This window comes from Diachasma alloeum, unplaced genomic scaffold, assembly GCF_001412515.2.
Source record: "Diachasma alloeum isolate Michigan unplaced genomic scaffold, Dall2.0 Dall_scaffold_00201, whole genome shotgun sequence".
Classification (NCBI taxonomy): Eukaryota; Metazoa; Arthropoda; class Insecta; order Hymenoptera; family Braconidae; genus Diachasma; species Diachasma alloeum.
The window spans coordinates 392,414-416,658 of NW_021680366.1; the positions used below are offsets into that span (position 1 = coordinate 392,414).

The following is a 24,245-nucleotide window of genomic DNA, read 5'->3' on the forward strand; positions in this document are numbered from 1 at the left end:
TGACTAAACAGGATGATATTTTTTGCATCCATAGATATATTTTTTACCGAGAAAATCGTAAGATATCCACTAAACACCAGTATTTTTTTGACTGAATTATATTTCGCTCCTCGACTGCTATTCGTATAGTAAAGTTTGTCACGATTTTCAGGGCAATTTTTATCCAATTTTTCTCTCTGTACAAGTCGTTTTTACTTCCAATCCATCTTCCTAAATTTTATAATTTTTATAATTTCTTCATTCTGTTTCAAGTTTTCTGATTCTCTATTTGAAGCTATGTTCATATAAGTTGTTTCGACACTTGAATTATGCTTTTTGACGTGTCAACATCGTAATTTTTGTATTGGAGGTCATTCGCGGAGTTACCCCTAAATGTCGACGCCATCTGTTGGGATTCTAGAAAATTCAAGAAAACTGCGGTTTTTTAGAAAATTTTTCTTTTTTATAAAATCTTCGAAAAAATCCTCCGGTTTTCCACAAAATTTTAGAAAATTCTCCGATTTTGTAGAACATTCGCTCATTTTCTAAAAAAAGTTCACCTTAGTTCACAATACACGGAGACGTCGACACTTTCGCACATGAATGACAACCTAGACGATCAAGGATACAGTCGTGTAGGATTTTTTAAAATCAAGATTTCTAAAAATTGAGATTATCAACAGTTGATCAAGGATTTTGTAAAATGGAAATGTTGGGGAATTGATTTACAATGAAGTCAAGTCGATGAAGAGTCATTCATATAATCATTCATGTAAGCTGTTTCGACACTTGATCCATACGTTTTTTTAAATCCAGACACACGTTTTTTTCAATCAAGATTTCTAAAATTAAAGATCATCAACAATTGATCAAGGCTTTTTGAAAATGGAAATATTTTCACTCCAGTACTTACATATCCGTGAGTATAATATAAGTAAAAATCACGCAGCAAATCTCATTCAAAACTTTTCCATCATAGCTCCGTAATTGAAAAAACAACCGACATGAAAAGACTTCTAAATCATCCCTCGCCTATTTCTCCCATTCACCCCTCAATTTCATGAATAAACTTTCATCCATACAACATCGCTGCCATGCATTTCCATTTCAGCAGATTGTCGTACCGGTAATATGCATCACGATTTAATAACTTCGTCTGCATGGAGCTACTGAGTTTTATGTATGACGTTCGTTTACATGTACCTGTATGCGAGAAGTCTGTCACCCTTTCGTTTCTGCTACAGGGAAGTTGAAAAGGGGTAGCTGAGGGGGGTGAGTTAGTTTGGTAGCAAAAAATCAATATTTGACTCAATTACCTTGTTAACTTTGACTGCTTTCCAACTTTGTTCTAACTTTTAAAGGTTGACTGAAGATTCCTTCATCCCTGATTCAAGTCTATTAAAACTATTAGAACTTGAGGACTATGTGGAAAATATTATGAGACTTGAAAATGTCTGACTCAATGACTTGAGTCAGTTTCAACTTGAATCAACCTACAGTAGAGTCAAGTGAAGGAAGAATCGTTAGTTGAAGCTGTTTCAACTCTTCATTCAAATTTTTCTTGAAATCAAAATTTCCAAAACTTGACTTAAGATTCCTGCATCCTTGATTTAAGTCAATCTAAACTTGACTAAAGTTGATTAATACTTGATCAAGGATGCTTATGGAAGACATTATGAAACTCGAATCGAGATGGACATATTTGACTCAATGACATGAATCAGTTTTTATTTGAATTAATCTACAGTGGAGTCAAGTCAATAAAGAATCACTCATAAAAGTTGTTTCGACTTTTCATTTAATCTCTTCTTAAAATCAAAATTCGAAAAATTTGACACAAGATTTCTTAATCGTTGTTTTAACTCAATCATGATTTGACTTAAATTCATTAATACCTGGTCAAAAATTTCTATGAAACACATTATGTACAACACACTAAGACTTGAATCAAAAGAAAAAATGCTTGACTCGATGACTTTAATCAGTTTTTATTTGAATCAAGCTACAGTAAAGTCCAGTCAATACAGAATAATTCATAGGATTTGTTTCGACTCTCGATTCAAGCGTATCTTGAAATCAAAATTTCCAAAACTTGACTTAGGATTTCTTCATCCGTGATTCAAATCGGTCTCGACTTGACTCAAGTTATTTAATACCTGATGAAGCATTTTTATGGCGGGCATTATGCAACCTGAGTCAGTTTTTATTTAAATCAATCTACAATAGAGTCAAGTTGAGTCAAGAATTGTTATGAAAAACATTACGAGACTTGAATCAAAATAATGTGTGACTCAATCACCTCAGTCAGTTTCTATTCAGATCCACAGTGAAGTCACGTCAAAATAATAAAACACAGAAGTTGTTCCGACTCTTGATTCAAGCTTTCCTTAAAATAAAAACCCCCAAAACTCGGGTCAAGATGTCTCCATCCTTGATTTACATCTATTTAGGCTTGACCCAAGTTAGTCAGATTAAAATTTAACGAGAAATGAGTCAAAGAAGGAATGATTGACTGAACAACCCCAGACAATTTTAATTTGAATCGATCTACACTAGAATCGTGTCGATAAACCAAAAATATGCAGACAACGATTTAATAACATCGACCCCTCAAAGTTAATAGCTGTTATTTACGACGTTCACATTTCCCAATGCACAAAAACTTTATCACCCTTTAAGTTCTCAACCCGCTGAACTAGGAAACCGATAGCTAAGGGGATGCGTTTGTTTGCCAGAGAAAAGCAAGATAAATGTGACATGTATCAGCAATTAAAGTTGCAACAGCGATACAAAGTGAGGCTCATCGATCCATGAAAGGGTGTCACTGGAGTATTGCCTGTCACATTATATCCTGGAGACTTAAAGTTCGAGAAAGGAGTGGGTGGAGGTGGGGTTAACAAGTTATACGCAGCGCGTGAGTCCATTAAGCTTTGGTTGTAGAGACTCAATGGAAACTTCGTGTATTAATTTTGTAAAAAGTTTTTGTCTCAAGGCTCTCGAGAGATCAAGGCGGGGAGTCTACAGGGGTAGAGCAGATGATTAATAAGATGAAAAAATATTTTGGGTGAATATCAAATTTAATGAGTTTTTTTTTTACTTTGGGATTTGAATTGTTTTTGAGTGATGAGATTTTGCGTGAAAAAAAGTGAGGAAAAATTACTGAATAACATGAATAATCGTGAATAATAATTCCAGTGGAATTCTAAACAATTTCTTCAGTGAGAAAAATTCAAAATTTGACGAAAAAATTAATGGTAACTATGAATTTTAATTCACTTATTTTTTGAAAATTAACAGAAATCATGACAATTTTGGAAAATCTATTCTTGAATCTTCAATTAAATGAAAATTCAGCGTAATGTTGGTATTAACCGTTCATGTTTTTATTGAAAATTCAAGAACTTTGAGGAATCCTGATGTTCTAAAATTTGGAATTCCTTCGAACTCTCATAATTTATTTTGAATTTCATTATTTACGCTCCCCCCCCCTCTCTTCCCGTTAATTTGAATTCAATGTCACGTTCATGAAAATTATTAGTCAGATATCCGTGAAATTTCAACTTTTTCTAAATAGTAAAGTTTTCGAAAATTGAGTTTTTTTTACTCTATATGGAATAATCGTGAATAATAATTTCACTGAAAGAATTTCTTCATTGAGAATTCAAAATGTAAAGAAACAATTAATGGAAATTCTAAATTTTAGTTTAATTACCCTTTGAAAATTAATAGAAATCATGAAAATTAATAAGTGAAAATTCAGCGTAATTTATTGCTAACTAGTCATGTTTTTATTGATAATTGACCTAAATTGGAGAATTTTCGTCTCCCTGATGCTCAGAAATTTGGAATTCCATTGAATTTTCCATTATTTCGAAAAAAATTAACTTAAAATTGACTTTTCCATTTTCATTATGAATTTAATTTAATTTAATGAAATTAAATTAATTGAATGAATTCAATTCACAGTCCCTCTCCTGGAAATTACTAGTCAACTGTACATGACATTTCATTCTTCCTAACAATCCTAATAATTCTGAGAATTTGTGAAACTTTAGGTTTTTTAAATTCTATGTCAAAGGAAACAATACAAAACGCAAGTTTTTTCTTAATATTATTTTCTAAAAAATCATATATCACAATTCAGAATGAATCTTTAATTACTGTTCATCGAGCAACGCGTAAAAAATACAAAGCACGTAGAAAATTTGTCTCCATGGAGAGAAACAATTTGTTCTCCGACATGACTAATTTGCTCCTTGACAAAATGTAACATTTCCTTCGTGCAGACTATTTTTCATTGAATTTTGTGGAGCGAAAAAAAAACGTTTAGAACATTGAAATCATCAATGATATTTCTAATAACTTTTCCTCAACTTTTCCCTCCACGTGCAACAGATATCTAGCTGTTACTGTGCTATATCATGATGGCGGTAGTGGTGGGTGGGAGGACGGAGATTCGTGAGGTGTTGGGTTCAAAGGTGCGACAGTCAAGGGGGCGTTCTACCGTAATTAATTATCCACACAATTCTCTGAACTGATTGCCCGTCCCCTGCAGCGATATCTCAAATACATTTGCGTTTCAAGATATTTCCAGGGAATACAAAATATTACGGATATGTTTGATTGATTCACTGTGTGGGGATCACATCGATGATATCAATTTTTCATTCCTCGCATGAATACGAAAATTCATCTTCCCAAGGGGAAATATCGGAGAGAAATGTGTCCATGAGAAAAACTGTTATTGATGACTGATAAGTTTTCCACATATTTTCACTCTCAAAATTCCTACGCTCTTGATGAAGTTATTTTCAATTTACTTTTATCGAAGAATCGGAGGGCAAAATATTAAAGCACTTTCTCTCAAAAATCGTTATTAAAAAATTTTCGTTAAAAATTCCATCAATTCACGATAATTCAACTCAATATTTATGGAGACCCGCGCGGTTCCAGTGCCGATGAGGAACTGAACGCACCGAGGCACGTTGAGGTGTGCGCGCTGTATTTCCAACCCCTTTCTACTTCCCCCTCCACACACGACAGCCCCGACCTGTCCTCCTCGATCCTTCTGTACACCCCCGCATTCACTCAACTCGCCTCAGCATTTCTCATCAAACGCGCATCCACCCACGCAACTGTTGCTCTCGCTCCGGCATCTATTATCCATCTTATCTAGATTTTTTTTGCTCTATTGTTCTTGTTTCTCTTTTGGAATGGAGAAAAATTGTGTATAACCCTGTGTCGATTTCTCAGGCCTGTAGGCTTTCGGAAATTACCAGTTTTTACTTCGATTTTTTTCACCCGGAGCCGAAGTGCCATATTTAGGCTTTTTTCGGGGGGAAAGTCGACTTTCGGCAAAATTGAATTTTTCCACCGAGTGAACGTTGATTCTGTATTTTCTGGCCCGCCTAATGCCACTGAGACCCTCACTTGCCCCAGAAATGCAGAAATAAAAAAATTTTTTTACACGAAGAACTGTACATAGTCCCGTCAGTCTTTTTCATAAGTTGCTCTGGATTCATAAAAGGGGTTATGAAGCAATAAGAAATTATTTAAACACATATCCGCAAACATTAATATGATTTATTTAAAAGGAGAGCCTTTAAAATTTTGTAATTCAAGGCTTGGACCAAGCCTTGGCACCAAGCATTGTTCAAGTCTTATGGACTAAGTCTGAAACGAGGTTATCATTTTGGGGCTGAAGGAGGGCTGATCCAAGGCTGAGCGTCAGCCTTGCTTGAGCATTTCCAAGCCTTGCTCCAGGGCTTGATGAGTCCTGTTTCTATCGTCAATTCCTACCTGGGTTGCGATCCATAATTAATTTACTTGATTAATTTAAATTATGCTGAACAGAATCGGCAATCGATAACGAAAAAAAAGTAAACCCAATTATTATCGTTATGAGAACACAAAAATTATCTAGCAATCGAAGTTCTATTGTCAATTGTAGTTGTCAAATCCATCACAAAAAATCAATAATCAATTTCCTTCATCTATGAAACCAATTTCTACTTCCCCAAAATTGATTGAAATTCCACATGAATACTCTACCATCAAATATTCCAAAAATTCCCACTCCAAAATTGACGTGAACTTTTCTATCAGCGCATTTCCCCTGTTACCAATGGAGTTTATAAATATTTTGACGTCAGAATTTATCGATAAAAGTTTTCGAGAGGATTCAAAAGTTTCCTATGGACGTATTTAGAGACATCATTGGATGTAAAGTTCAAGAAAAAAATTTCTCGATACATGAAGATAATTAAGATCGAAAGGGAGAGAGAATGATGATTTAAATTGTTAAATTCATCATGAAAATTCATTCTCCCTCGATTTTAAACACGCGGAGGGAATTTTAATAAAGTCGTCAACTTTTTGATTGAAACAACAAAAATTCTAGTGCTCGCTCTAGAAAATTTTTAGGTTCATGAATTTTATTGTTGATTCCGGGGAGAATTGTTGAAATCCTGAACTCAGAGAAAAATAAATTGTACTTTTTATAAATTGGTCCTCAATTTGTAGGAATTTATGACCAAGTTGTAGGGATCTCAGGGAAGTTTAAGGATGAAATTCCTAAGATTTGAATCATCTTATTGGAAATCAGTGAAAAAATTATTTATCTTTACGATCCATAATAAATTAGATTAATTTGAATAATGCTGAACAAAATCATCAATTGATAATAAAAGTAAACCAAAAATTAATAATTCAGTAGCGAAGCGGTAAACCGGGTTAAGTCGATTTTTACTATTGGCTAGTTTTTGACGAATATCTCGGAATCTAAAAGAGATAGAAAAATTTTTGTCATGACCTTTTTTGTAAAGCCAATAGAGCGTTATAAAAAAAGTCATGAGAAAAATTTTGCCATCTCTCTTAGATTCCGAGATATTCAGCAAAAACTGGCTAATAGTGAAAATCGACTTAACTCGGTTTACCGCTTCACTACTGAATTAATGTTAATGTTTCTAATTAACGTTTATAATTAATTATAAATCATTTTCGACTGTGGAAATTCTATCGACAATTGTCGATGTCAAATTCATCACAAAAATTCAATAATCAATTCTCTTCATCTATGAAATTAATTTCCCATCCCCAAAATCGATTGAAATTCCACACGAATACTCTACCATCAAATATTCCAAAAATTCCCACTCCAAAATTGACGTGAACTTTTCTATCAGCGCATTTCCCCTGTTACCAATGGAGTTTATAAATATTTTGACGTCAGAATTTATCGATAAAAGTTTTCGAGAGGATTCAAAAGTTTCCTATGGACGTATTTAGAGACATTATTGGATGTAAAGTTCAAGAAAAAAATTTCTCGATACATGAAGATAATTAAGATCGAAAGGGAGAGAGAATGATGATTTAAATTGTTAAATTCATCATGAAAATTCATTCTCCCTCGATTTTAAACACGCGGAGGGAATTTTAATAAAGTCGTCAACTTTTTGATTGAAACAACAAAAATTCTAGTGCTCGCTCTAGAAAATTTTTAGGTTCATGAATTTTATTGTTGATTCCGGGGAGAATTGTTGAAATCCTGAACTCAGAGAAAAATAAATTGTACTTTTTATAAATTGGTCCTCAATTTGTAGGAATTTATGAACAATTTGTGGGGATCTCAGGGAAGTTTAAGGATGAAATTCCTAAGATTTGAATCATCTTATTGGATATCAGTGAAAAAATTATTTATCTTTACGATCCATAATAAATTAGTATAATTTAAATAATGCTGAACAAAATCATCAATCGATAATAAAAGTAAACCAAAAATTAATAATTAATATTAATGTTTCTAATTAACGTTTATAATTAATTATCAATAATTTTGGGCTGTGGAAATTCTGTTGACAATTGTCGTTGTCAAATTCATCACAAAAATTCAATAATCAATTCTTTTCATCTATGAAATTAATTTCCCATCCCCAAAATCGATTGAAATTCCACACGAATACTTTACCATTAAATATTCAAAAAATTCCCACTCCAAAATTGACGTGAACTTTTCTACCAGTGCACTTCCCCTGTTACCAATGGAGTTTATAAATATTTTGACATCAGAATTTATCGATAAAAGTTTTCGAGAGGATTCAAAAGTTTCCTACGGACGTATTTAGAGACGTCATTGGATGCAAAGCTCAAAAAAAAGTTTTCTCGATGCATTGAGATAACTGAGATAGAAAGGGAGGGAAATAGGTACTCGAGTGGTAGCGGGAGGAGTAGTTGGGAATGAAGTTGTATTTCGGAGATAGATATCGAGTAGATTTCAACGTATACCGGGCTCGAGAGTACCGCCTGAGACCGATAAAACTTTGTCCTTTCCACACTGTTGGAAATAAAACGTGTATTACTTGGTACAAACTCATCCACCCACTGATGCCACTGGCTCTAATGAAGAAAGAGGGGATTTATATATTCTGTTTTGCGGCTTCTGTTGGGGATTGAAGTTGGTCGGATTGTTGGGGCTCGGGAGTTTTGAGTTTTGAGGAGATAATTATGCGGAATTTTTACTGAGGTAGATCGTTAAAATCTTCTGGTCGTGTGGATGCGGCCTGTAATATTCCACAAGTATTGAAATAAAGGAGTTGTAATTCTGGAAATATGGTAATAGGGAGATTTGCAGCTCCGGGATTTGATGGGCAATTCAGTGTTTTCCAGGGAGTTTGGTTATTGGCTATTGATTCTTTTCAGGAAATTTATGGCGGTGATTTGGGATTTTTTTGTGATTATGGGAAATTGGAATTTCTTGGGGGAGATAAATACCTGATTCTAGGGAACTATCTAATTTATAGTGTGATGGGGGACATCTTGAAAAGTTTATCTATACGGCGAGAAATCTCTATTAAAAAATGGGTGAAACATTTTTAGTCAGCAATCTATTTCGCTAAGTATATGCTAGACTCAGGAATATTTCGAGTTTATGTTAGCTTATGAATAAAATATACTTATTTATATAGAAAATGTAAAAAATCGTGGTAATGCTATTAATAATTACAATAAAATGTATGTATTACACATAAAATATATTAATCAATAATACATTTTATTCATATTTTTTATTGATAAACTAAGATAAACTTGAAATGTTCCTCAGTCTAGCATACACTGTTTGAAATTCCTTGGAGTTTCAGTCGCAGCGTCATCTGCATTTTCGACGTTGTGAGATTGAATTCAATTCCAAATGAAAGCATTCACTAAATTTCTCAGTCTTCTTGAAAATTCAAGAAAGTTGGATTTTTCATGTAAAATAATTTTTGATTTTTCAATGAAAGCTTGAATTTCCAAATTCACCGTGAAAACTGAACAGCACATACAATTCAATTTTCAATAGATTGAGAATTCAGAAAAGTTTTGGCCGGAGTTTTCAAAACTTTCAAGGGTTTTCAATGCCGTATGGATCTAAAAATTGAGAATTACTTGAATATTCAAGAAATTAACTTATTAGTTAACGAAAAAATATACAGAAATTTCATGTAATTGGTGCACAGTTTTTCGTAAAAGCTTACATTTTCACAATTGAAAAACACTTGCACCTAAATTCATTACTTGCATAATTTTGAAGATCAATTAATCGAATTTCTTTGAAATATTAAATCACATACTTTGAAGAATATTTCAACGAACTTGATTACAATAGATTTATTCTTTTTATTTTCATTTGAAATATCTTTATTTATTTCAACAATATTTTTCTTTAATTAATAAACTCATATATGATTAATTTCAATTAAATTTGACTCAATTTAAAGAGATTAATTATTATATTTCTATCAATGTGACTATTATTGGTGGTGTTGGAGAGAGGTCTTCTTCCTCTAATCCAAGTGGTTTTATCCCCTCACTGTATGGTAGGGGCAAGTGCCAAATTGGAGAGAGGTGACGATATAGGGTAGAGAAAACAGTAATTAAGAACCCTAATTCTTCAGGAGTATTGACTGAAGGGGAAGGGGTTCCTCCCCCTCCACTGATTAATCATGGCCAAATGGCCGGTGGGAAGTACTGAATGGAAGAAAATAAGAATTGGTTGTTGATATTAGAGACTAGAGATTTATGTTTACGTTATTGGCCAGCATTACCAGAGACGCAATCAATATTTTTGGCTGAAATTTCCGGCCCACTCCGTGAACATGTTCATCAAGGGAAAGTGTCACGAACATTTCACCGAATTTCGTCATAAAAAATTCCAAATGTCATGAAAAAATCACTGGAAACTGTAAATGTGAGTTGAGTTATTCCACAAATACTAATGGAAATCACACAAATGCGAGTGAATATTATTCTTGAATTTACAATTTAGTACTAAATGGTCATGTCATTGTTGTTGATTGAAATTTCATGATTTATTCTCTTTTAAATCGATTTCAATGTCAGTGTCTTGAAAATTACCACCAAACTACCAGAATCCAATAAATGATTCATTTAATTTAAATGGATTGAAACGGATAAAATCATTCTGAATCAAGTCAAAAAAATGGTTTGACTCAAGTCGGTCTGAAACATGTCGGGAATTGACTTGGTCCATGAATCAAATCTCATAATCAAAATCGATTCGTAGACTTGACTCAGACTGGCAGGTCCGACTTGATCCACGACGATTCTTCGACTTGATGAAACAGTTCAAATCGTTTTAGCCCTTAGTTGAGTTTCCAAGGAATATCTCCGAATCTTAGGGCGATAACGAAATTGTTGTCACGAACTTTTTTGTAGCCCTCAATTCGCTCTACAAAAAAGGGCATGACAAAAATTTTGCTATCCTCCATAGATTTCGAGATATTAGTTGAAAACTAGGCAATAGTCAAAATCGATTTAAACCGTTTTACCGCTTCGTTACTGACTTGCTTCAAGACAAGTCTTCGGTTTGAGTCAAGCCGATGTTTGAGTCCGTTCGTTCGACTTGAATCAGTCCGTTAGGTCGACTTGAATCAATCCGATCGTTCAGCTTGAATCAAGTCGATGTCGACTTGAGACTTTCCTTCTCGGAATAATCCACTTTTCTGCTCACATCACATCTGGAATCCGAATTGAAGTAGATCGAAAGTCGACTAGAATCAAATTTACGTCGACTCGACTCAGTCCTTTTCTCCTTTGGGTGGAGTTCATACTTTTCCTCACAGACACTCTTGAATTTCTCACGCGACATGTCTCGACGACTTATCAATAGTTCTCAAGATAATTCAAGTAAGCTTAGCGCATTTATTCGGATCCAAACTGGGTCACCTCTATTATTCATTACACCAGAATGTTGCACCCATTAATAAACCGTCAAATTCAATATTTCCATAATTCTCTCACAAACCAATTTCCATTATCTCCAGACTCAATATCATGGATAATATATAGCAGTGACAAAATTAGCTCGTGGAGGTATGAAGGTAAGCATTTCGCTAAACTGAAATTTAATCCCATTAATCCAAAGTTTCACGGCTGGAAAGTATCGAAAGCACGGAAACAAACTCATTCACACGGACGAGAGAGTCTCGTTGAAGGTTGCATCTGTATTCGTATTTGAATTCACAGGGAAAAGTTGCCGGGGAGGAGAGATTTCAATGGTGAATAAAAAACAAAGCGGGTAAGGGTGAAACACGGAAAAGGAGGGGAAAAAAAACAGCAACCGTTTGCCCTCAGGCGTTTCTTCTCAATGGATGCCAGCGTTTTGCCTCGGACGATCCGCCCCGGGGCGCTTCTTGAAACAAAACTCCGATGCCAGAATTTCAGCTTCAGATGTTCAACTATTCTCCCCCCCCCCTTCGACCATTTGCATCCGGTGACGTAACAATTTCATGTTATCATCGAGATGGAAATACGGAGAAAAATATGAGATTCAGGCGGACGTTGTTTTTAGAGAAAACAGAAGTGATTGAATTGACGGAGTCGATCGTTAGGATGAACGAATGACCAATTTTTAAATTGTTCTATGAGTTCCTCTGGGCTATTTTAGTTCATGCGGAAATGGAAAACTGAGAACAAAACTAGAGCCAGAGAGATTGTTTATTCAAATTGAATAAATTATTGGTTTTATTTGTATTGAATAATGATTTTTTGAATATAAACAAATGTATCCTTAAATTACACTGCAGTAAGGTCTCAGAAAATTTTCGAAAAAATTTGACATCTCAATTTAAAGTGTCTGGAAACCCTGTCAATGAAAATATCCGCCAAAAATATCATAAGTAGTTAGATTTTCAAATTTTTATTCCGAAACTCCGGGCCGTGTACCGCGTATAAGGCGAATTTCCAGAAAAAAATGGCAATGTTGAGCTTGAATATATAATCAAGGATAATACTGAACATAAAAAATCTCACAGGACTTCTTCAAGTATACGATCTAGATCACTCTAGATTTTTTTTTTCAGATTTTTCCTAGATGTTTCAAATTTATAATTCTGTACACGGAGAGAAATTTTTGATGAAAATTATCCTACCGGTCTATAAAAGTGTATCATGAGTCATCGTTTCCTCATTTCTATCCAGAAATTTAGTAAAAATTAATATATGATGATCAAATTTTATTGTACGTTAAAGAAATTTTATCCTGATAAAAATAAAAATTACCGTGCCGGTAGAGTAAAAATTACTGTACCGATAGGGTAAAATTTACCAACCGTTCTAGAATTTTCGTTGTTATTTACATAAAAATTATTGGACTGGAAGGGTAAAATTGATTATGCGTCAGGATAAAATTTCTCTAACGTAGAATAAAATTCGATCATCATATATTAATTTTTACTAAATTTCGGGATAGAAATGAGGAAACGATGACTCATGATACACTTTTATAGAACGGTAGGATAATTTTTATCAAAAATTTCCCTCCGTGTAGATTTATGCTACGGCGGCGCGACGCTTACGGCGCGACCAACGGAGTGTTGATTGTAATAAAGACTTTATCAGGTAGAAATAAACTAATTGCTTGGACTGCGAGGAGAATGCACAAATTGCTTCTTTGATTTTAATAAAAGGATCCATTTGAGGATGTTTAAGCTATCAAGCGGACAACTCGATTGAAAAGAAAAATAAAATTGACTAAATAAATCATTCATGTTACAAATCATTTTCCTCATCAAATTAGAAGTGTTATGGCGTAGTTTTCCGGTCTCAAAAACAATGATTAAAGAGAATGTTCATAAATAATGGAGGACTTGTGACTGCAGGGGTAACAGGCGAATTTTGATCGGGCAACATCGCACGCTTCGGCTAGTAGTGGGGTCGTGACAGTGAGATGAATGTGTGCGTGTGTTATACGTGTCCATATGCTTCCAGCACTGAATCGTCACCGACTTTACCGATCTCGATCAGCTGTTGTGCGGTGTTGTCGCATTGCTCGACTCGTAATGGCGGTCAAATTTTTTTTAGAGGAATTCGAAAATCAATCGAAGATATCATGTCTATATGACCCGGTCCCCTACTTGTTCTCGCCGGCGATAGATTCTCCATAGTCTAAAGTAAATGGCTTGTGGTTTTTTTTTCAATATTTTGTGTGTCTAACCCACGCAACATCTCGATCAAAGTTCACACGATCACGATCCTTCCCTCAGCGTAATGTTACAAGAAGTGATTTTCAGAAATTAATTTCTCACTAGGATGCCCCGATGGAAGGATTGAGATTATTACTAACGTGTGGCTCAAATATGAACCTAGCATGTGGGACAATATCAAAATTATTGTGAATAATGTGGGTTTTGGCTAGATATCCTTAAGTGGTTTGAATCCGCATGTTTATGACGTCTGGCAACGGTCCGCTAAAGTGACTACTAGGACCGAATTCATGAAATTATATGGAACACATGTGCAGTGTTGCCGTATGATCATTAGAGGTTAGACCGGCGAGAGAGTCAAATGTGAAATCGGATAAAATATTGTTCATGATATTCATTGAAGAAATTCCCTAGAAAATGTATTCAACAATGAAAAATTCGAAAAAGTATGGAAATGGCAAGATTGTCGACAAAACTGAAATCTTTATGGATAAAAACGGTGCTAACTTGAATAAAGTACTTGCACGGAAAGAAATATTCAATAAAAATTACCAGAAAAAAGACGTAAAAATTACGTTTCGAAACGTAATCTGGGAGCGAAGTAAAATTCAATAAAAAGTGTCAATCGTCACGTAAATTCTACGATCTGTTCCGTAAAAATTACTTATCCGTCCGACGCCTCACAGCTAGCCATGAGTCACCGTGAGGGGGAGATTTTAACAACACGTTCCGTAATTTTTCCGGAACTTTTCGTAAAAATTCTTAAACATCCAAGAATTTTCATGTTCTGAGGCACAATAAGTCTTGAAGTTTCTGTTAGATTTTACAACTTCCAGAAAAATTACGTGACTTTTTCGTTATTTTTTCGGTGACAGACCCGAAAATTTACTGAACGTTTCAGATTTATTCTCTTATATTCCTATAGAAATTCACTGAAAACGATTCTCGCTTGCGGATTACGTGAAATGTTCCATCATTTTTCTTGAATATTTCTCTCCGCGTGGATATCCTTAAAATGAATGAATTAAAATAAATGTATAAGGTTGATTTTCGAAAAAATGATGAAGAATTATTTGAGTTAAATGCTTCATTTCCCTGGCTGAAGAGAAGAAATTTCTTCTTGGAATTCGTAATCATCAGAGATGGTGTCACAAAGTCTGTTAATCCATTGATTTCCATAATCAATTTATCTCCTAAATCAACAAATTGCGATTAACTCACGAAGAAAATTGGATTATCACATGTTCGAAAATTTTTCCCACTACATATCTTATCTTAAAACGATACGAGTTGCATATCCAGAATTTGCAGTGGAGTTGCAAAAAATAAACCAAATAAGTAATTCTCACTTGAAAGTTCCACTTCAATCTACCAAAATCGTCGAAACATCCGAATCAACAAAAAACTTTGAAAAATAATCAACTATCCCTTTGAACCACCTCATCCCCCTCAACAAAAGCCTCCACACGATATCCCAGTTTGTCCCACATTTGTGAGTTGTACGTGATTCAGGGCAGAGTGTGGAATTGAAATAGAGCGTGAAGCTCGCCACCTTGTTCTCATTTTGTTCTTTCTGTTTTCGTTATAATTATAGTATCAAGAACAGGAATAAACCACTCAACAATGCAACATATTTGTATTCCTAGTACGTATGTACAACATGCCGGTTGATAAAACTTTGTGGAAATATGCTGGTGATGATAAGGTGTACAACTTCTCTTAGTATATAAAATCAGTGGACAGTTTGGACGGCTAGTCATCAGTCAGTCGTCATGGCGTTCAGTCTAGTCCAGTTCATTGTCCTCGTCAACAGTCTTGTGTTTGTTGCTGGAATCGACGTCAGAGTCTTGAGCGATGCTGATTTTCGGTTCGGTACAGATGACACTATCAGCGCAAAGGATCTGGTGATTTTTTTTCGTTTTTTGTCATTTTTGCTTCCGCATGGAAGCTTTAAAATCCCTCCAATTTAAGTTTTTTTTCAATCGTTATTTTACATCGCTTCGACCCGGTTGGGGTGTGCGGCGATAATTATCAAGACTTTAAAATGGTTAGATCTCACCATTCTACCCGGCCGGGTTTTGAACTCGGAACCTTTCGCATGTGAGGCAACGAGCTTACCCACTGCGCCAAGCCAACGGGATCCAATCTAAGTTAGGATAACTGAATATGCTCTAAAAAGTCCGAATATGCGATTTTTAGATAGTGTCTGTATGTTTTTTTTTACCGGCTTCGAGTCCTTTTTTTGGGCCCCATTCGTCACTCTCTCAAACTGTTGAATACTTATTCATATTGATTCATGCTCTCGATTAACTTCAAGCACAACCTGGGTTAAACTCTAGCTAAATTCTGCATAAACACTGATTAAATCCCGACTCTATACTGATCGAACTTTGATTAACCCCTCGAGTACGGCGCCCGTATCGCGCGGGGTATCATCGGTCGGGGGCCATCCGTCTACTCGAATTCACTCTTTAATAAGCTACAATTTCTACACTGATAATAAAAAATTATGAGCTACAATACCCCAAGATCTTCAAAATTATCGGATATTTCCCGAATGTTTTGTTGCATAGCAATGAGAGGGATCAGTTTTGCAGTAAAATTTTAATCTGCAAAACTGATCCCGATCGTTGATATGCGGCCGCATGCAGCGTTCAGTCTGGATAGTACTTGGATGGGTGGTCGCTTAGCCCTACCTATTCGCGTGGAACTGCTGCCGCCAGGCGCGCATGTGGAGAACTACTGTGCTCATCTAGTCAATGTGGCGGATGTGGGGATGGGCGATGTTTTAAAAAATATCGATTATCGAAGAATTGATGTTTTTCAAAACCATCGATGTTGTGAATCAATTTTTCGGGAAAAAGCATCGATTACTTAAAAGATCGATGTTTTTCTCATTACATAGGAGAAAAAACAAATGAGTTAAAATAATGTTTTTCAAAAGATACAACCGGAGAAACTTACATTTTAGTGATAAGTACTGCTGAAGAGTTAAATTTTGAATCTCGAAACGGGGTTTTTGATTAATTGAAGAAAATATATTGAATATTTTTCGTTACCTACAATAATGGTTAAAAATTTTAATTAAAAAAAAAATTGAAAAATTTGGATCCAAAAAAATTATAGACGACTGGACATGTTCACTTATCATTGATAACATACATACTGTAGAAAATAATTACTTCTGATTGCGGATAAATTATTATTTTGTTTATTCTCAATCAATCAACATTATTCTTCGACAAAAAAATGAAAAATTTTGTTAGCTTGGTCAAAAATCGATTAGTTGGCCGTTCAAACCATCGAATGAAAAACGTCGATGTTTGGGCATGAAAAATCGATGTTTTTGATTAATCGACAAACATCGCCCATCCCTAGGCGGATGGGTACAGTACACGGAGAGAAATTTTCTAGAAAAATTTTAATACGAGTACTGGAAAAAATTACAATCCGCCGACTGTGAAAAATTCTAGTGCTGTTAAGGTAAAATTTCTTGGAATTTCTGGTAAAATTTCTGGGGATTTCGGTGAAATTTTCACAGAAATACGGGGAAAAATTCACGTTTTCTCCAATAAAATTTCTAGTGCCGACACTAGAATTTTTTCCTGGCCGTCACTTAGCGCTTCTTTTCCCGTGCTAGTACTAGAATTTTTCTAAAAAATTTCTCTCCGTGTAGGACCCTACAATCGGCCGGCTGTACGACTGGGGTTTTCCACGGTTTTCCTTGCAGTCCTAGCTCGACTGGGGTGCAGTTGATAAGAGTAAGAGGGCCCATGGTAAACAGAAGAGAGAAATGGGAGAAGCAAGGCAGAAGAATGGGGAGTCTATAAAACCGTATAATGGCAAGAAATATGAATTAAATAAAAAATATATACTCATTTATGAAAAAAAAGAAATTGTCCACTTGTTTCCACTGGAAATGATTTAAACATAGGAAATTAGGCATAAATTTAACAATAATGATTTTGCTGTCACGCAAAAAAAATTTTTTCGATTCAAGTAGGAAGGCTATGTCCCTCGTGTCCAATGCACAATCCCCAAAACTTTTCAATATTTTGTTGAATAATACAGGCAAAGCGACTTGATGATGACAGAGCAATGCGTTTCATCGGCGATTTGACAATTGGCGAGCGGCAGCATTCTGAAACCGTATTCAGCCGAACTATTCAGGTCTCCAATCCAACTCCGGAGGTTTATCGAACTGCCATCAGTGTTAGCGTCGACAATGGTAGTATCTCCGTTATTTTACATTTTTTTAATTTTATGGTTACATTCCGATTTTTCAAAACGATTTTCTCCGGGTTTTCGATGATGTTTCATAGCACTTTCGGGTGATAAGGACAGTAATTGGATATTTTTTTTATGAAACAATTAATCATAATATGTGTCAATAATATGGAAAGATTTGTTATATCTTGTGAATGCCAATATTGTCCGCTGAAGTGTCGGAAATTTTTGGGATTGGAGTGACAGGTAAATGTAAAAGTAATTCGAACCACACAGTAAGAAAAAAAAAGCAAATTTCAGGGGATGTTAACTAGCAATTTTCATTAGAGCAACATTCGATTTGAGTTTTTAAATATTTTTTCTTATTTTTCATTGAGAAAAAATAGCATAAATAGTCTATTTAAGAAGATTTTGTACGAAAAACCATAAAATTTCAGATTTCATTGAGAATTTGTTGAAATTCCGAATTTTTGAGCAGCAGGAAGACGACCATTTCCCACCTCTCAAATCTTGATTCCCATCTCTCAAATCATCTTTGAATTCTCAGTCAAAAAAAATTCTAGAAAATATTTACCTGAACTTTCACGATTTCTATTAATTTTCATGGAATAATTGAACTGAAAACAACATTTTCCATTCATTTCTCCATAGAATATTGAATTTTCAACGAATGTGATTAAAATTTCAAGAAAAATTACCGGAAATTTTAGCCCAATATTTTTTAAAACGTAAATCGAATGGCAAATTGAATTCTCAATTTCGCCGTGAAAATTTCGCATACACCAACTTGAAATTTTGAGTAGATTGGGAATTGTTGAGAATAGTTGCGGTAAAATTGATAATGTTCAGTCTTGTATGGATCTGAGAACACCAACTCCATTGAATATTCTTGAAGTTTCAGTCGCTTTTTGTTTATTCATTCCATTAAATTATTTTCCACTTCATTTGCAGGGATTATCCACTACTTGAGTGTCATTAACGACCCTGGGAGCTACGCGGTTGCCTGCGACGAGCCGTACAGTCTGGGTGGATCCAGGAGCGGTTTCAATCTGAGAGTTACACCCAGGAGTGAAAATACCCTCACTCTCATCATCGCAGCACATTAATTAATAAAAGTTGGGTAATAAGGGATCAGGGTATTTTTATCGAATTAAAAAGGAGTTTGAGATATTTGAACATTATAAACTTTACACCGAACCGTCGGTCGGTGGGACCGCTGGTAAGACTTTCACAGTGTATAACTATTGATAAATGTAAGAAAAAAATTTCAAACTTTCAGTGGCTTCTTATTTCATCGGTTCTAATCGATACAAAATATTTTTGATTTTTTGTCGCCCGAATAAATCCAGAAAACCACCAATGCTTCTTCTAATTCATTCCGAAGAAATTGATAAAAAATAATAATTAGCATCAATTATTCATACACGGAGAGAAATATTCAATAAAAATTACGGAACATTTCACGTAATCCGCAAGCGAGAATCGTTTTCAGTGAATTTCTATAGGAATATAAGAGAATAAATCTGAAACGTTCAATAAATTTTCGGATCTGTCACCGAAAAAATACGAAAAATTCACGTAATTTTTCTGGAAGTTGTAAAATCTAACAGAAACTTCAAGACTTATTATGCCTCAGAACATGAAAATTCTTGGATGTTTAAGAATTTTTACGAAAAGTTCCGGAAAAATTACGGAACGTGCTGTTAAAATCTCCCCCTCACGGTGACTCATGGCCAGCCGTGAGGCGTCGGACGGATGAGTAATTGTTACGGAACAGATCGTAGAATTTACGTGACGATTGACACTTTTTATTGAATTTTACTTCGCTCCCAGATTACGTTTTCAAACGTAATTTTTATGTCTTTTTTCTGGTAATTTTTATTGAATATTTCTCTCCGTGTAATGAATGTCCAATCATTATTGATTCGATAATCGAGGATTGACAGGCGACGTTTATATGAAAAAATGTTCATAACAAATATTTATATGCGAAGAAACAACATAAAATTAAATACACTCATACGTTTTGCCTTGTCGGTTCGACCCTTCCGTTGTTTAACCTTTCCTTGTTTGATCTTTCCCCGTTTTAGCCCTCATTTGAACCTTCAGTCACAAAGTAGTCATTCACTTTACACGAAATGGATTCGGTGTAAAGGGTAAATTTCATTCTCAAATATTGATTCTTCAAATACAACAACAGGGATTTTTACGCGGCGAAAAAACTTCAGGAAAAATTATCATGTTTTGGTAGAAACTTTCTTTTTTGTCCACAACACGGAGAGACATATTCAGTAAAAATTACGAAACAATTCACGTAATCCGCAATGGGGAGTCGTTTCTCGGAAATTTTTATAGGAATGGAGAAAAAATCTGAAACGTTCAGTGAATTTTCGGGTTCATCACCGAACAAAGTACGAGATTGTCACGTAAGTTTTCCCAAAGAAGACAAATCTTACAAAAACTTCCCGACTAATTATGCCTCCAAAATCAAAAATTTTTGAACGTTCAATAATTTTTATGAAGCTAGTGAGTTATTTCCACGTTCTATTCCGTAAAATTTCTCAATCGTTAGGGAAAATTACGGAACGACTTGTTGTCTCCACAGCGGCAAGTCATCAGACGAGTCAATTTTTACGGAACAAATCGTAGAATTTACGTAGAGATTCGTACAATTTTAGTTTAGACTCACCCTTTTTATTGAATTTTACTTCGCTCGCGGATTTCGTTTCGAAACGTAATTTTTACGTTTTTTTCTGGTAATATTTATTGAATTTTTCTCTCCGTGAAGTAAATTGATTCAACACGGCAAAAGATCTCGTCAGAGGAACATATAATTTTTCTCCCAGTGCACGTGATTTCCATAGTACTTCTTCCAAATCCTTTTCCTCCGCAATTATTTTTCCCACGTGATTAGTAGTTAATGTTTCCATTGATCTCCCTTGCAATCCAAATTGTCTCTATTTACACGCATTATGACGAAGGAGTGATGCGGATGAAATGAATCCCAACAATAATTACTGCGAGTCAATATTAACTCGAAAGTTCTCGTATTAATCTGTATTACCGCTGTATCATCAACTTGATAACTCAATCAAACGTTGAACCGTCGAGCAAATATTGGATGAGATTGAATCACAAAATATCTCGCAGTCGATTTTAATCACACGAAATGAAATTATAATGCCTAATGTTTCTTTCAATGCACTCCGTGCAATTTCACTCGTTCATTAAAAAATCCTTTTTCGAGGTACATTAAGGTCTGGACGCTAATGAACCCCCGAGTCTTTCCTCCACAATTTCACATCGAGTGAATACTGTTGTCGAGTTAAAGGGGATGGGAAGAAGGAATGCTATTTCAGGGAGTACAATCTCGGCCTAATGTCTATTAGACTCGCAGCGGGGCAGATGTCATTGGATTTTGGGAAACGACCGGGTATTCATGGCATTCGTTGATTGAATGCGCTGAGTTTATTCATCTTTTTGGTTTAAGAATTTTTGAATTTTTAAAGTGATATCTGCCGGGTCTGACGGGAGATTCGGCTGGAATTCGTGGTCTAGATGCTTTGGAGATTCTTTGGACTTTATAAATTCCCAGCACCTGAACATCTTGAACAGAGGAATTCGTGAAATTCGTGAATTCATGGAGTTTCATGAATTTTGCGGGCGCAGCGTCATGGACGTTATTTCAATGGCTTCTGCAGAAAGGGACGGAAATGGGGAGAATACTGTTACAATTTTTATTGAGATTCCTGATATTCATTGGAAATTTTTAGACTGTTTCACTGATATTTCAAGTGGGCTAAAAGGGGGAAAGCTCGCTTCGCCCCGTTAGATCACGGTTTACGGGCCTTCTGACGAAAAATTGCGTTCATCACACGGTCCAAAAGTATTTTATGTCGTTAGGCCCGAAAAACCGCGATTCTAACCTCGCTTCGCTCGGTTAGATCGCTGTTTTCGGGCCCAACGACATAAAATATCGTATGCCACACGGCGATAAAAGCATTATCTGGCGAATGTGATTATACATTCGCCATACATTATCTGGCGAAAGCGATTATACATGTGATTGCCACATTCGCCAGATAATACTTTTATCGCCTGGTGACATAATATACTATTCTGACGAATATGATTATAGCCACATTCGTCAGAATAGTATATTATGTCATCAAGCGATAAAAGTATTATCTGGCGAATGTGATTATACATTTGCCATACATTATCTGGCGAAAGCGATTATACATGTGATTGCCACATTCGCCAGATAATACTTTTATCGCTTGATGACATAATATACTATTCTGACGAATATGATTATAGCCACATTCGTCAGAAAATACTTTGTGGCCCTTGTGATGAAAATAACTATTTTGTCATTCCGGCCGTATTCGCCATAAAATATAGTCGCCAGAATAGTTATTTTCATCACAAGCTCCACAAAGTATTTTCTGACGAATGTGGCTTTTACCAAAAAGCCTCGCCTTCGGCTCAGCCTATAATCACATTCGTCAGAAAATACTTTTGGACCGTGTGATGAATGCAATTTTTCGTCAGAAGGCCCGTAAACCGGGATCTAACCGAGCGAGCGTATTCTTCATGAAAAAAGACGACAATGAGAAAAGAAAAATATATTTGATATTTTCTCTTTAATCAAATCAGAAAATAAAAATATGAGCGTGACATCACGAACTGCGCGACTCCCCTCCCCCCAACGTCACACATGACACAACATTCCCCTTCCCCTTAGTCGCGTGACGTAATTGTTGAATGCTCCCTGATGTTCAAAAAATTTCAAACGCGTATACTAGGCACTTCAGTCGAAAATTTTCAAAATTGTATGCTAACATCAATTATTTATTTGCTTTCCTTCAGTGACGAAATCACCGAAATATTGGAGTGCTCCTTGAAATTAAAATCCCCTGAAAACCATTCTTGAGTCAAATCTAGCAGCGACACCAAAGCAATCTTCAACTCCGATACTTACTACTTCTCTGTTGATAAAAGTTGTGAGTTTTCTCTCGGGTAAGAGACTGGCGCGCTCTCGCCCTTGTGCTTTTCATTGCTTCTCCTTATTCCTTCTTTTTGGAAATAGGGAACTCGGACGTGTTTCACAGCTGGTGGTGGGTGTTTCAGACCTCTTTCATCCCCGGTGACACGTAAGAATTCATCAGGCTTCTCCGGGCGATGGAGGAATTTAAGTTTCTTATTTTATTCTCACGAAGGAGGATAAATTGCGTTTCTCGTGACTGACTCGAGGAAGTACAGCTAGGTGATGAAGGGGCTGATGTATTTTCATGTAAACTGATGAAGTAATTTTAGTGATGAAATAAATTGGGAGAATGCTTTGCCTGAGACAGCTTAGGGGAGACGGATCAACTGCAAATCAAAGATTGCGCAGAGATTTCCGGGGATTTGGATTTGATCCGCTTTGAGAAGAACAACATTGATTGAAATCTGTTTGATGGATCGTCTATAGGAAAAAAAACTGACAAATTAGCTCAGGCGAGTTGTTTGCAATGAAACCTAAGGAAGTTAGTCTATATTATCCCCGGGCTGTCTACACGGTCAGACCTTGGACGTTTTTAAGGGTGCCAAGTGAATTTGGCGATGACCTTGAAAATTGACATTCACCAACAAAGTTATAATTTTTTTAATTAATAGTATTAGACAGATGGTGAACATCGGTGACAATTTTAAAATTTTAGAACTTATGGATATCGAGAAATTAAATAAACAAAATCAGTCTTATACACGGCCTCTTATGGAGTTTTGATTAAATTGAACGTTTCTACCCCCTAGGAACTCAAGAAAAATTTGAAAAAAATTGAAGATATGGGTAATAGTGTGTTCAATGTGATGGCGACAAAAAAAAATGGGGTACCGGGGTGAATAAGAGAGATATTTAAACCCGCCGTACCCATTTGATCCCATGCTTTCTCGAGGATCGTCACGCGAAATAGAGGATTTTCCGCATTTATTTTCTCGATGTCTAGTTCCGGTTGCGGGTTTGAAATTTCGTCGGATGGATGAATACATATTTCTCCAATGATGGAGGGAAAGAAAAAATTTTTTTTGAATCTTTTTTCAAATTCACTTGGCACCCTTAAGGTATAAATTAGGCCGTGACTATTCGCACCATTGCGTGAATCACTCCCGTACACTCCATACACTCCACGCATGCGTGAAGTTTGTGTGTTTCACGCAGCGGAATTTTCATACTGCTGTGTATTTCACGCAGTTGAAGTTTCATACTACTGTGTGTTTCACGCAATTGAAGTTTTATACTACTGTGTGTTTCACGCAGTTGTATTTTTATACTACGGTGTGTTTCACGCAGTTGTATTGGTATACACTTGTGTGTTTCACGCAGTTGCATTTTGATACGCCTGTGTGTTTCACGTAGTTGAAGTTTTATACACCTGTGGGTTTCACGCAGTTGAAGTTTTATCCACCTGTGTGTTTATACACACAGGAGTGTGAAATACACAGGAGTATCTGAATACCACTGCGTGAAACACACAGGGGTATAAAAATACAACTGCGTGAAACACACAGTAG

General features: G+C 35.5%; 2 protein-coding genes across 2 annotated transcripts in view; one reads left to right on the plus strand and one right to left on the minus strand.

Annotated features, from left to right (window-relative positions):
• LOC107035878 overlaps positions 1–24,245 on the minus strand; it is a 93,058-nt gene that overhangs the window by 53,990 nt on the left and 14,823 nt on the right. The gene's annotated exons all lie outside the window — the stretch shown is intronic.
• LOC107035881 lies at positions 15,233–18,960 on the plus strand. Its single transcript, XM_015253507.1, has 3 exons — positions 15,233–15,364; positions 17,532–17,688; positions 18,639–18,960. The coding sequence occupies exons 1-3, from the start codon at positions 15,233–15,235 to the stop codon at positions 18,791–18,793; spliced, it is 444 nt and encodes a 147-aa protein (XP_015108993.1). The 3' UTR covers positions 18,794–18,960.

Coding starts and splice junctions, on each gene's coding strand:
- LOC107035881 (XM_015253507.1), top strand. CDS start 15,233: ATGGCGTTCAGTCTAGTCCAGTTCATTGTCCTCGTCAACAGTCTTGTG. Junction 15,365..17,531: donor CTATCAGCGCAAAGGATCTG/GTGATTTTTTTT, acceptor TGAATAATACAG/GCAAAGCGACTTGATGATGA. Junction 17,689..18,638: donor CAGTGTTAGCGTCGACAATG/GTAGTATCTCCG, acceptor CTTCATTTGCAG/GGATTATCCACTACTTGAGT.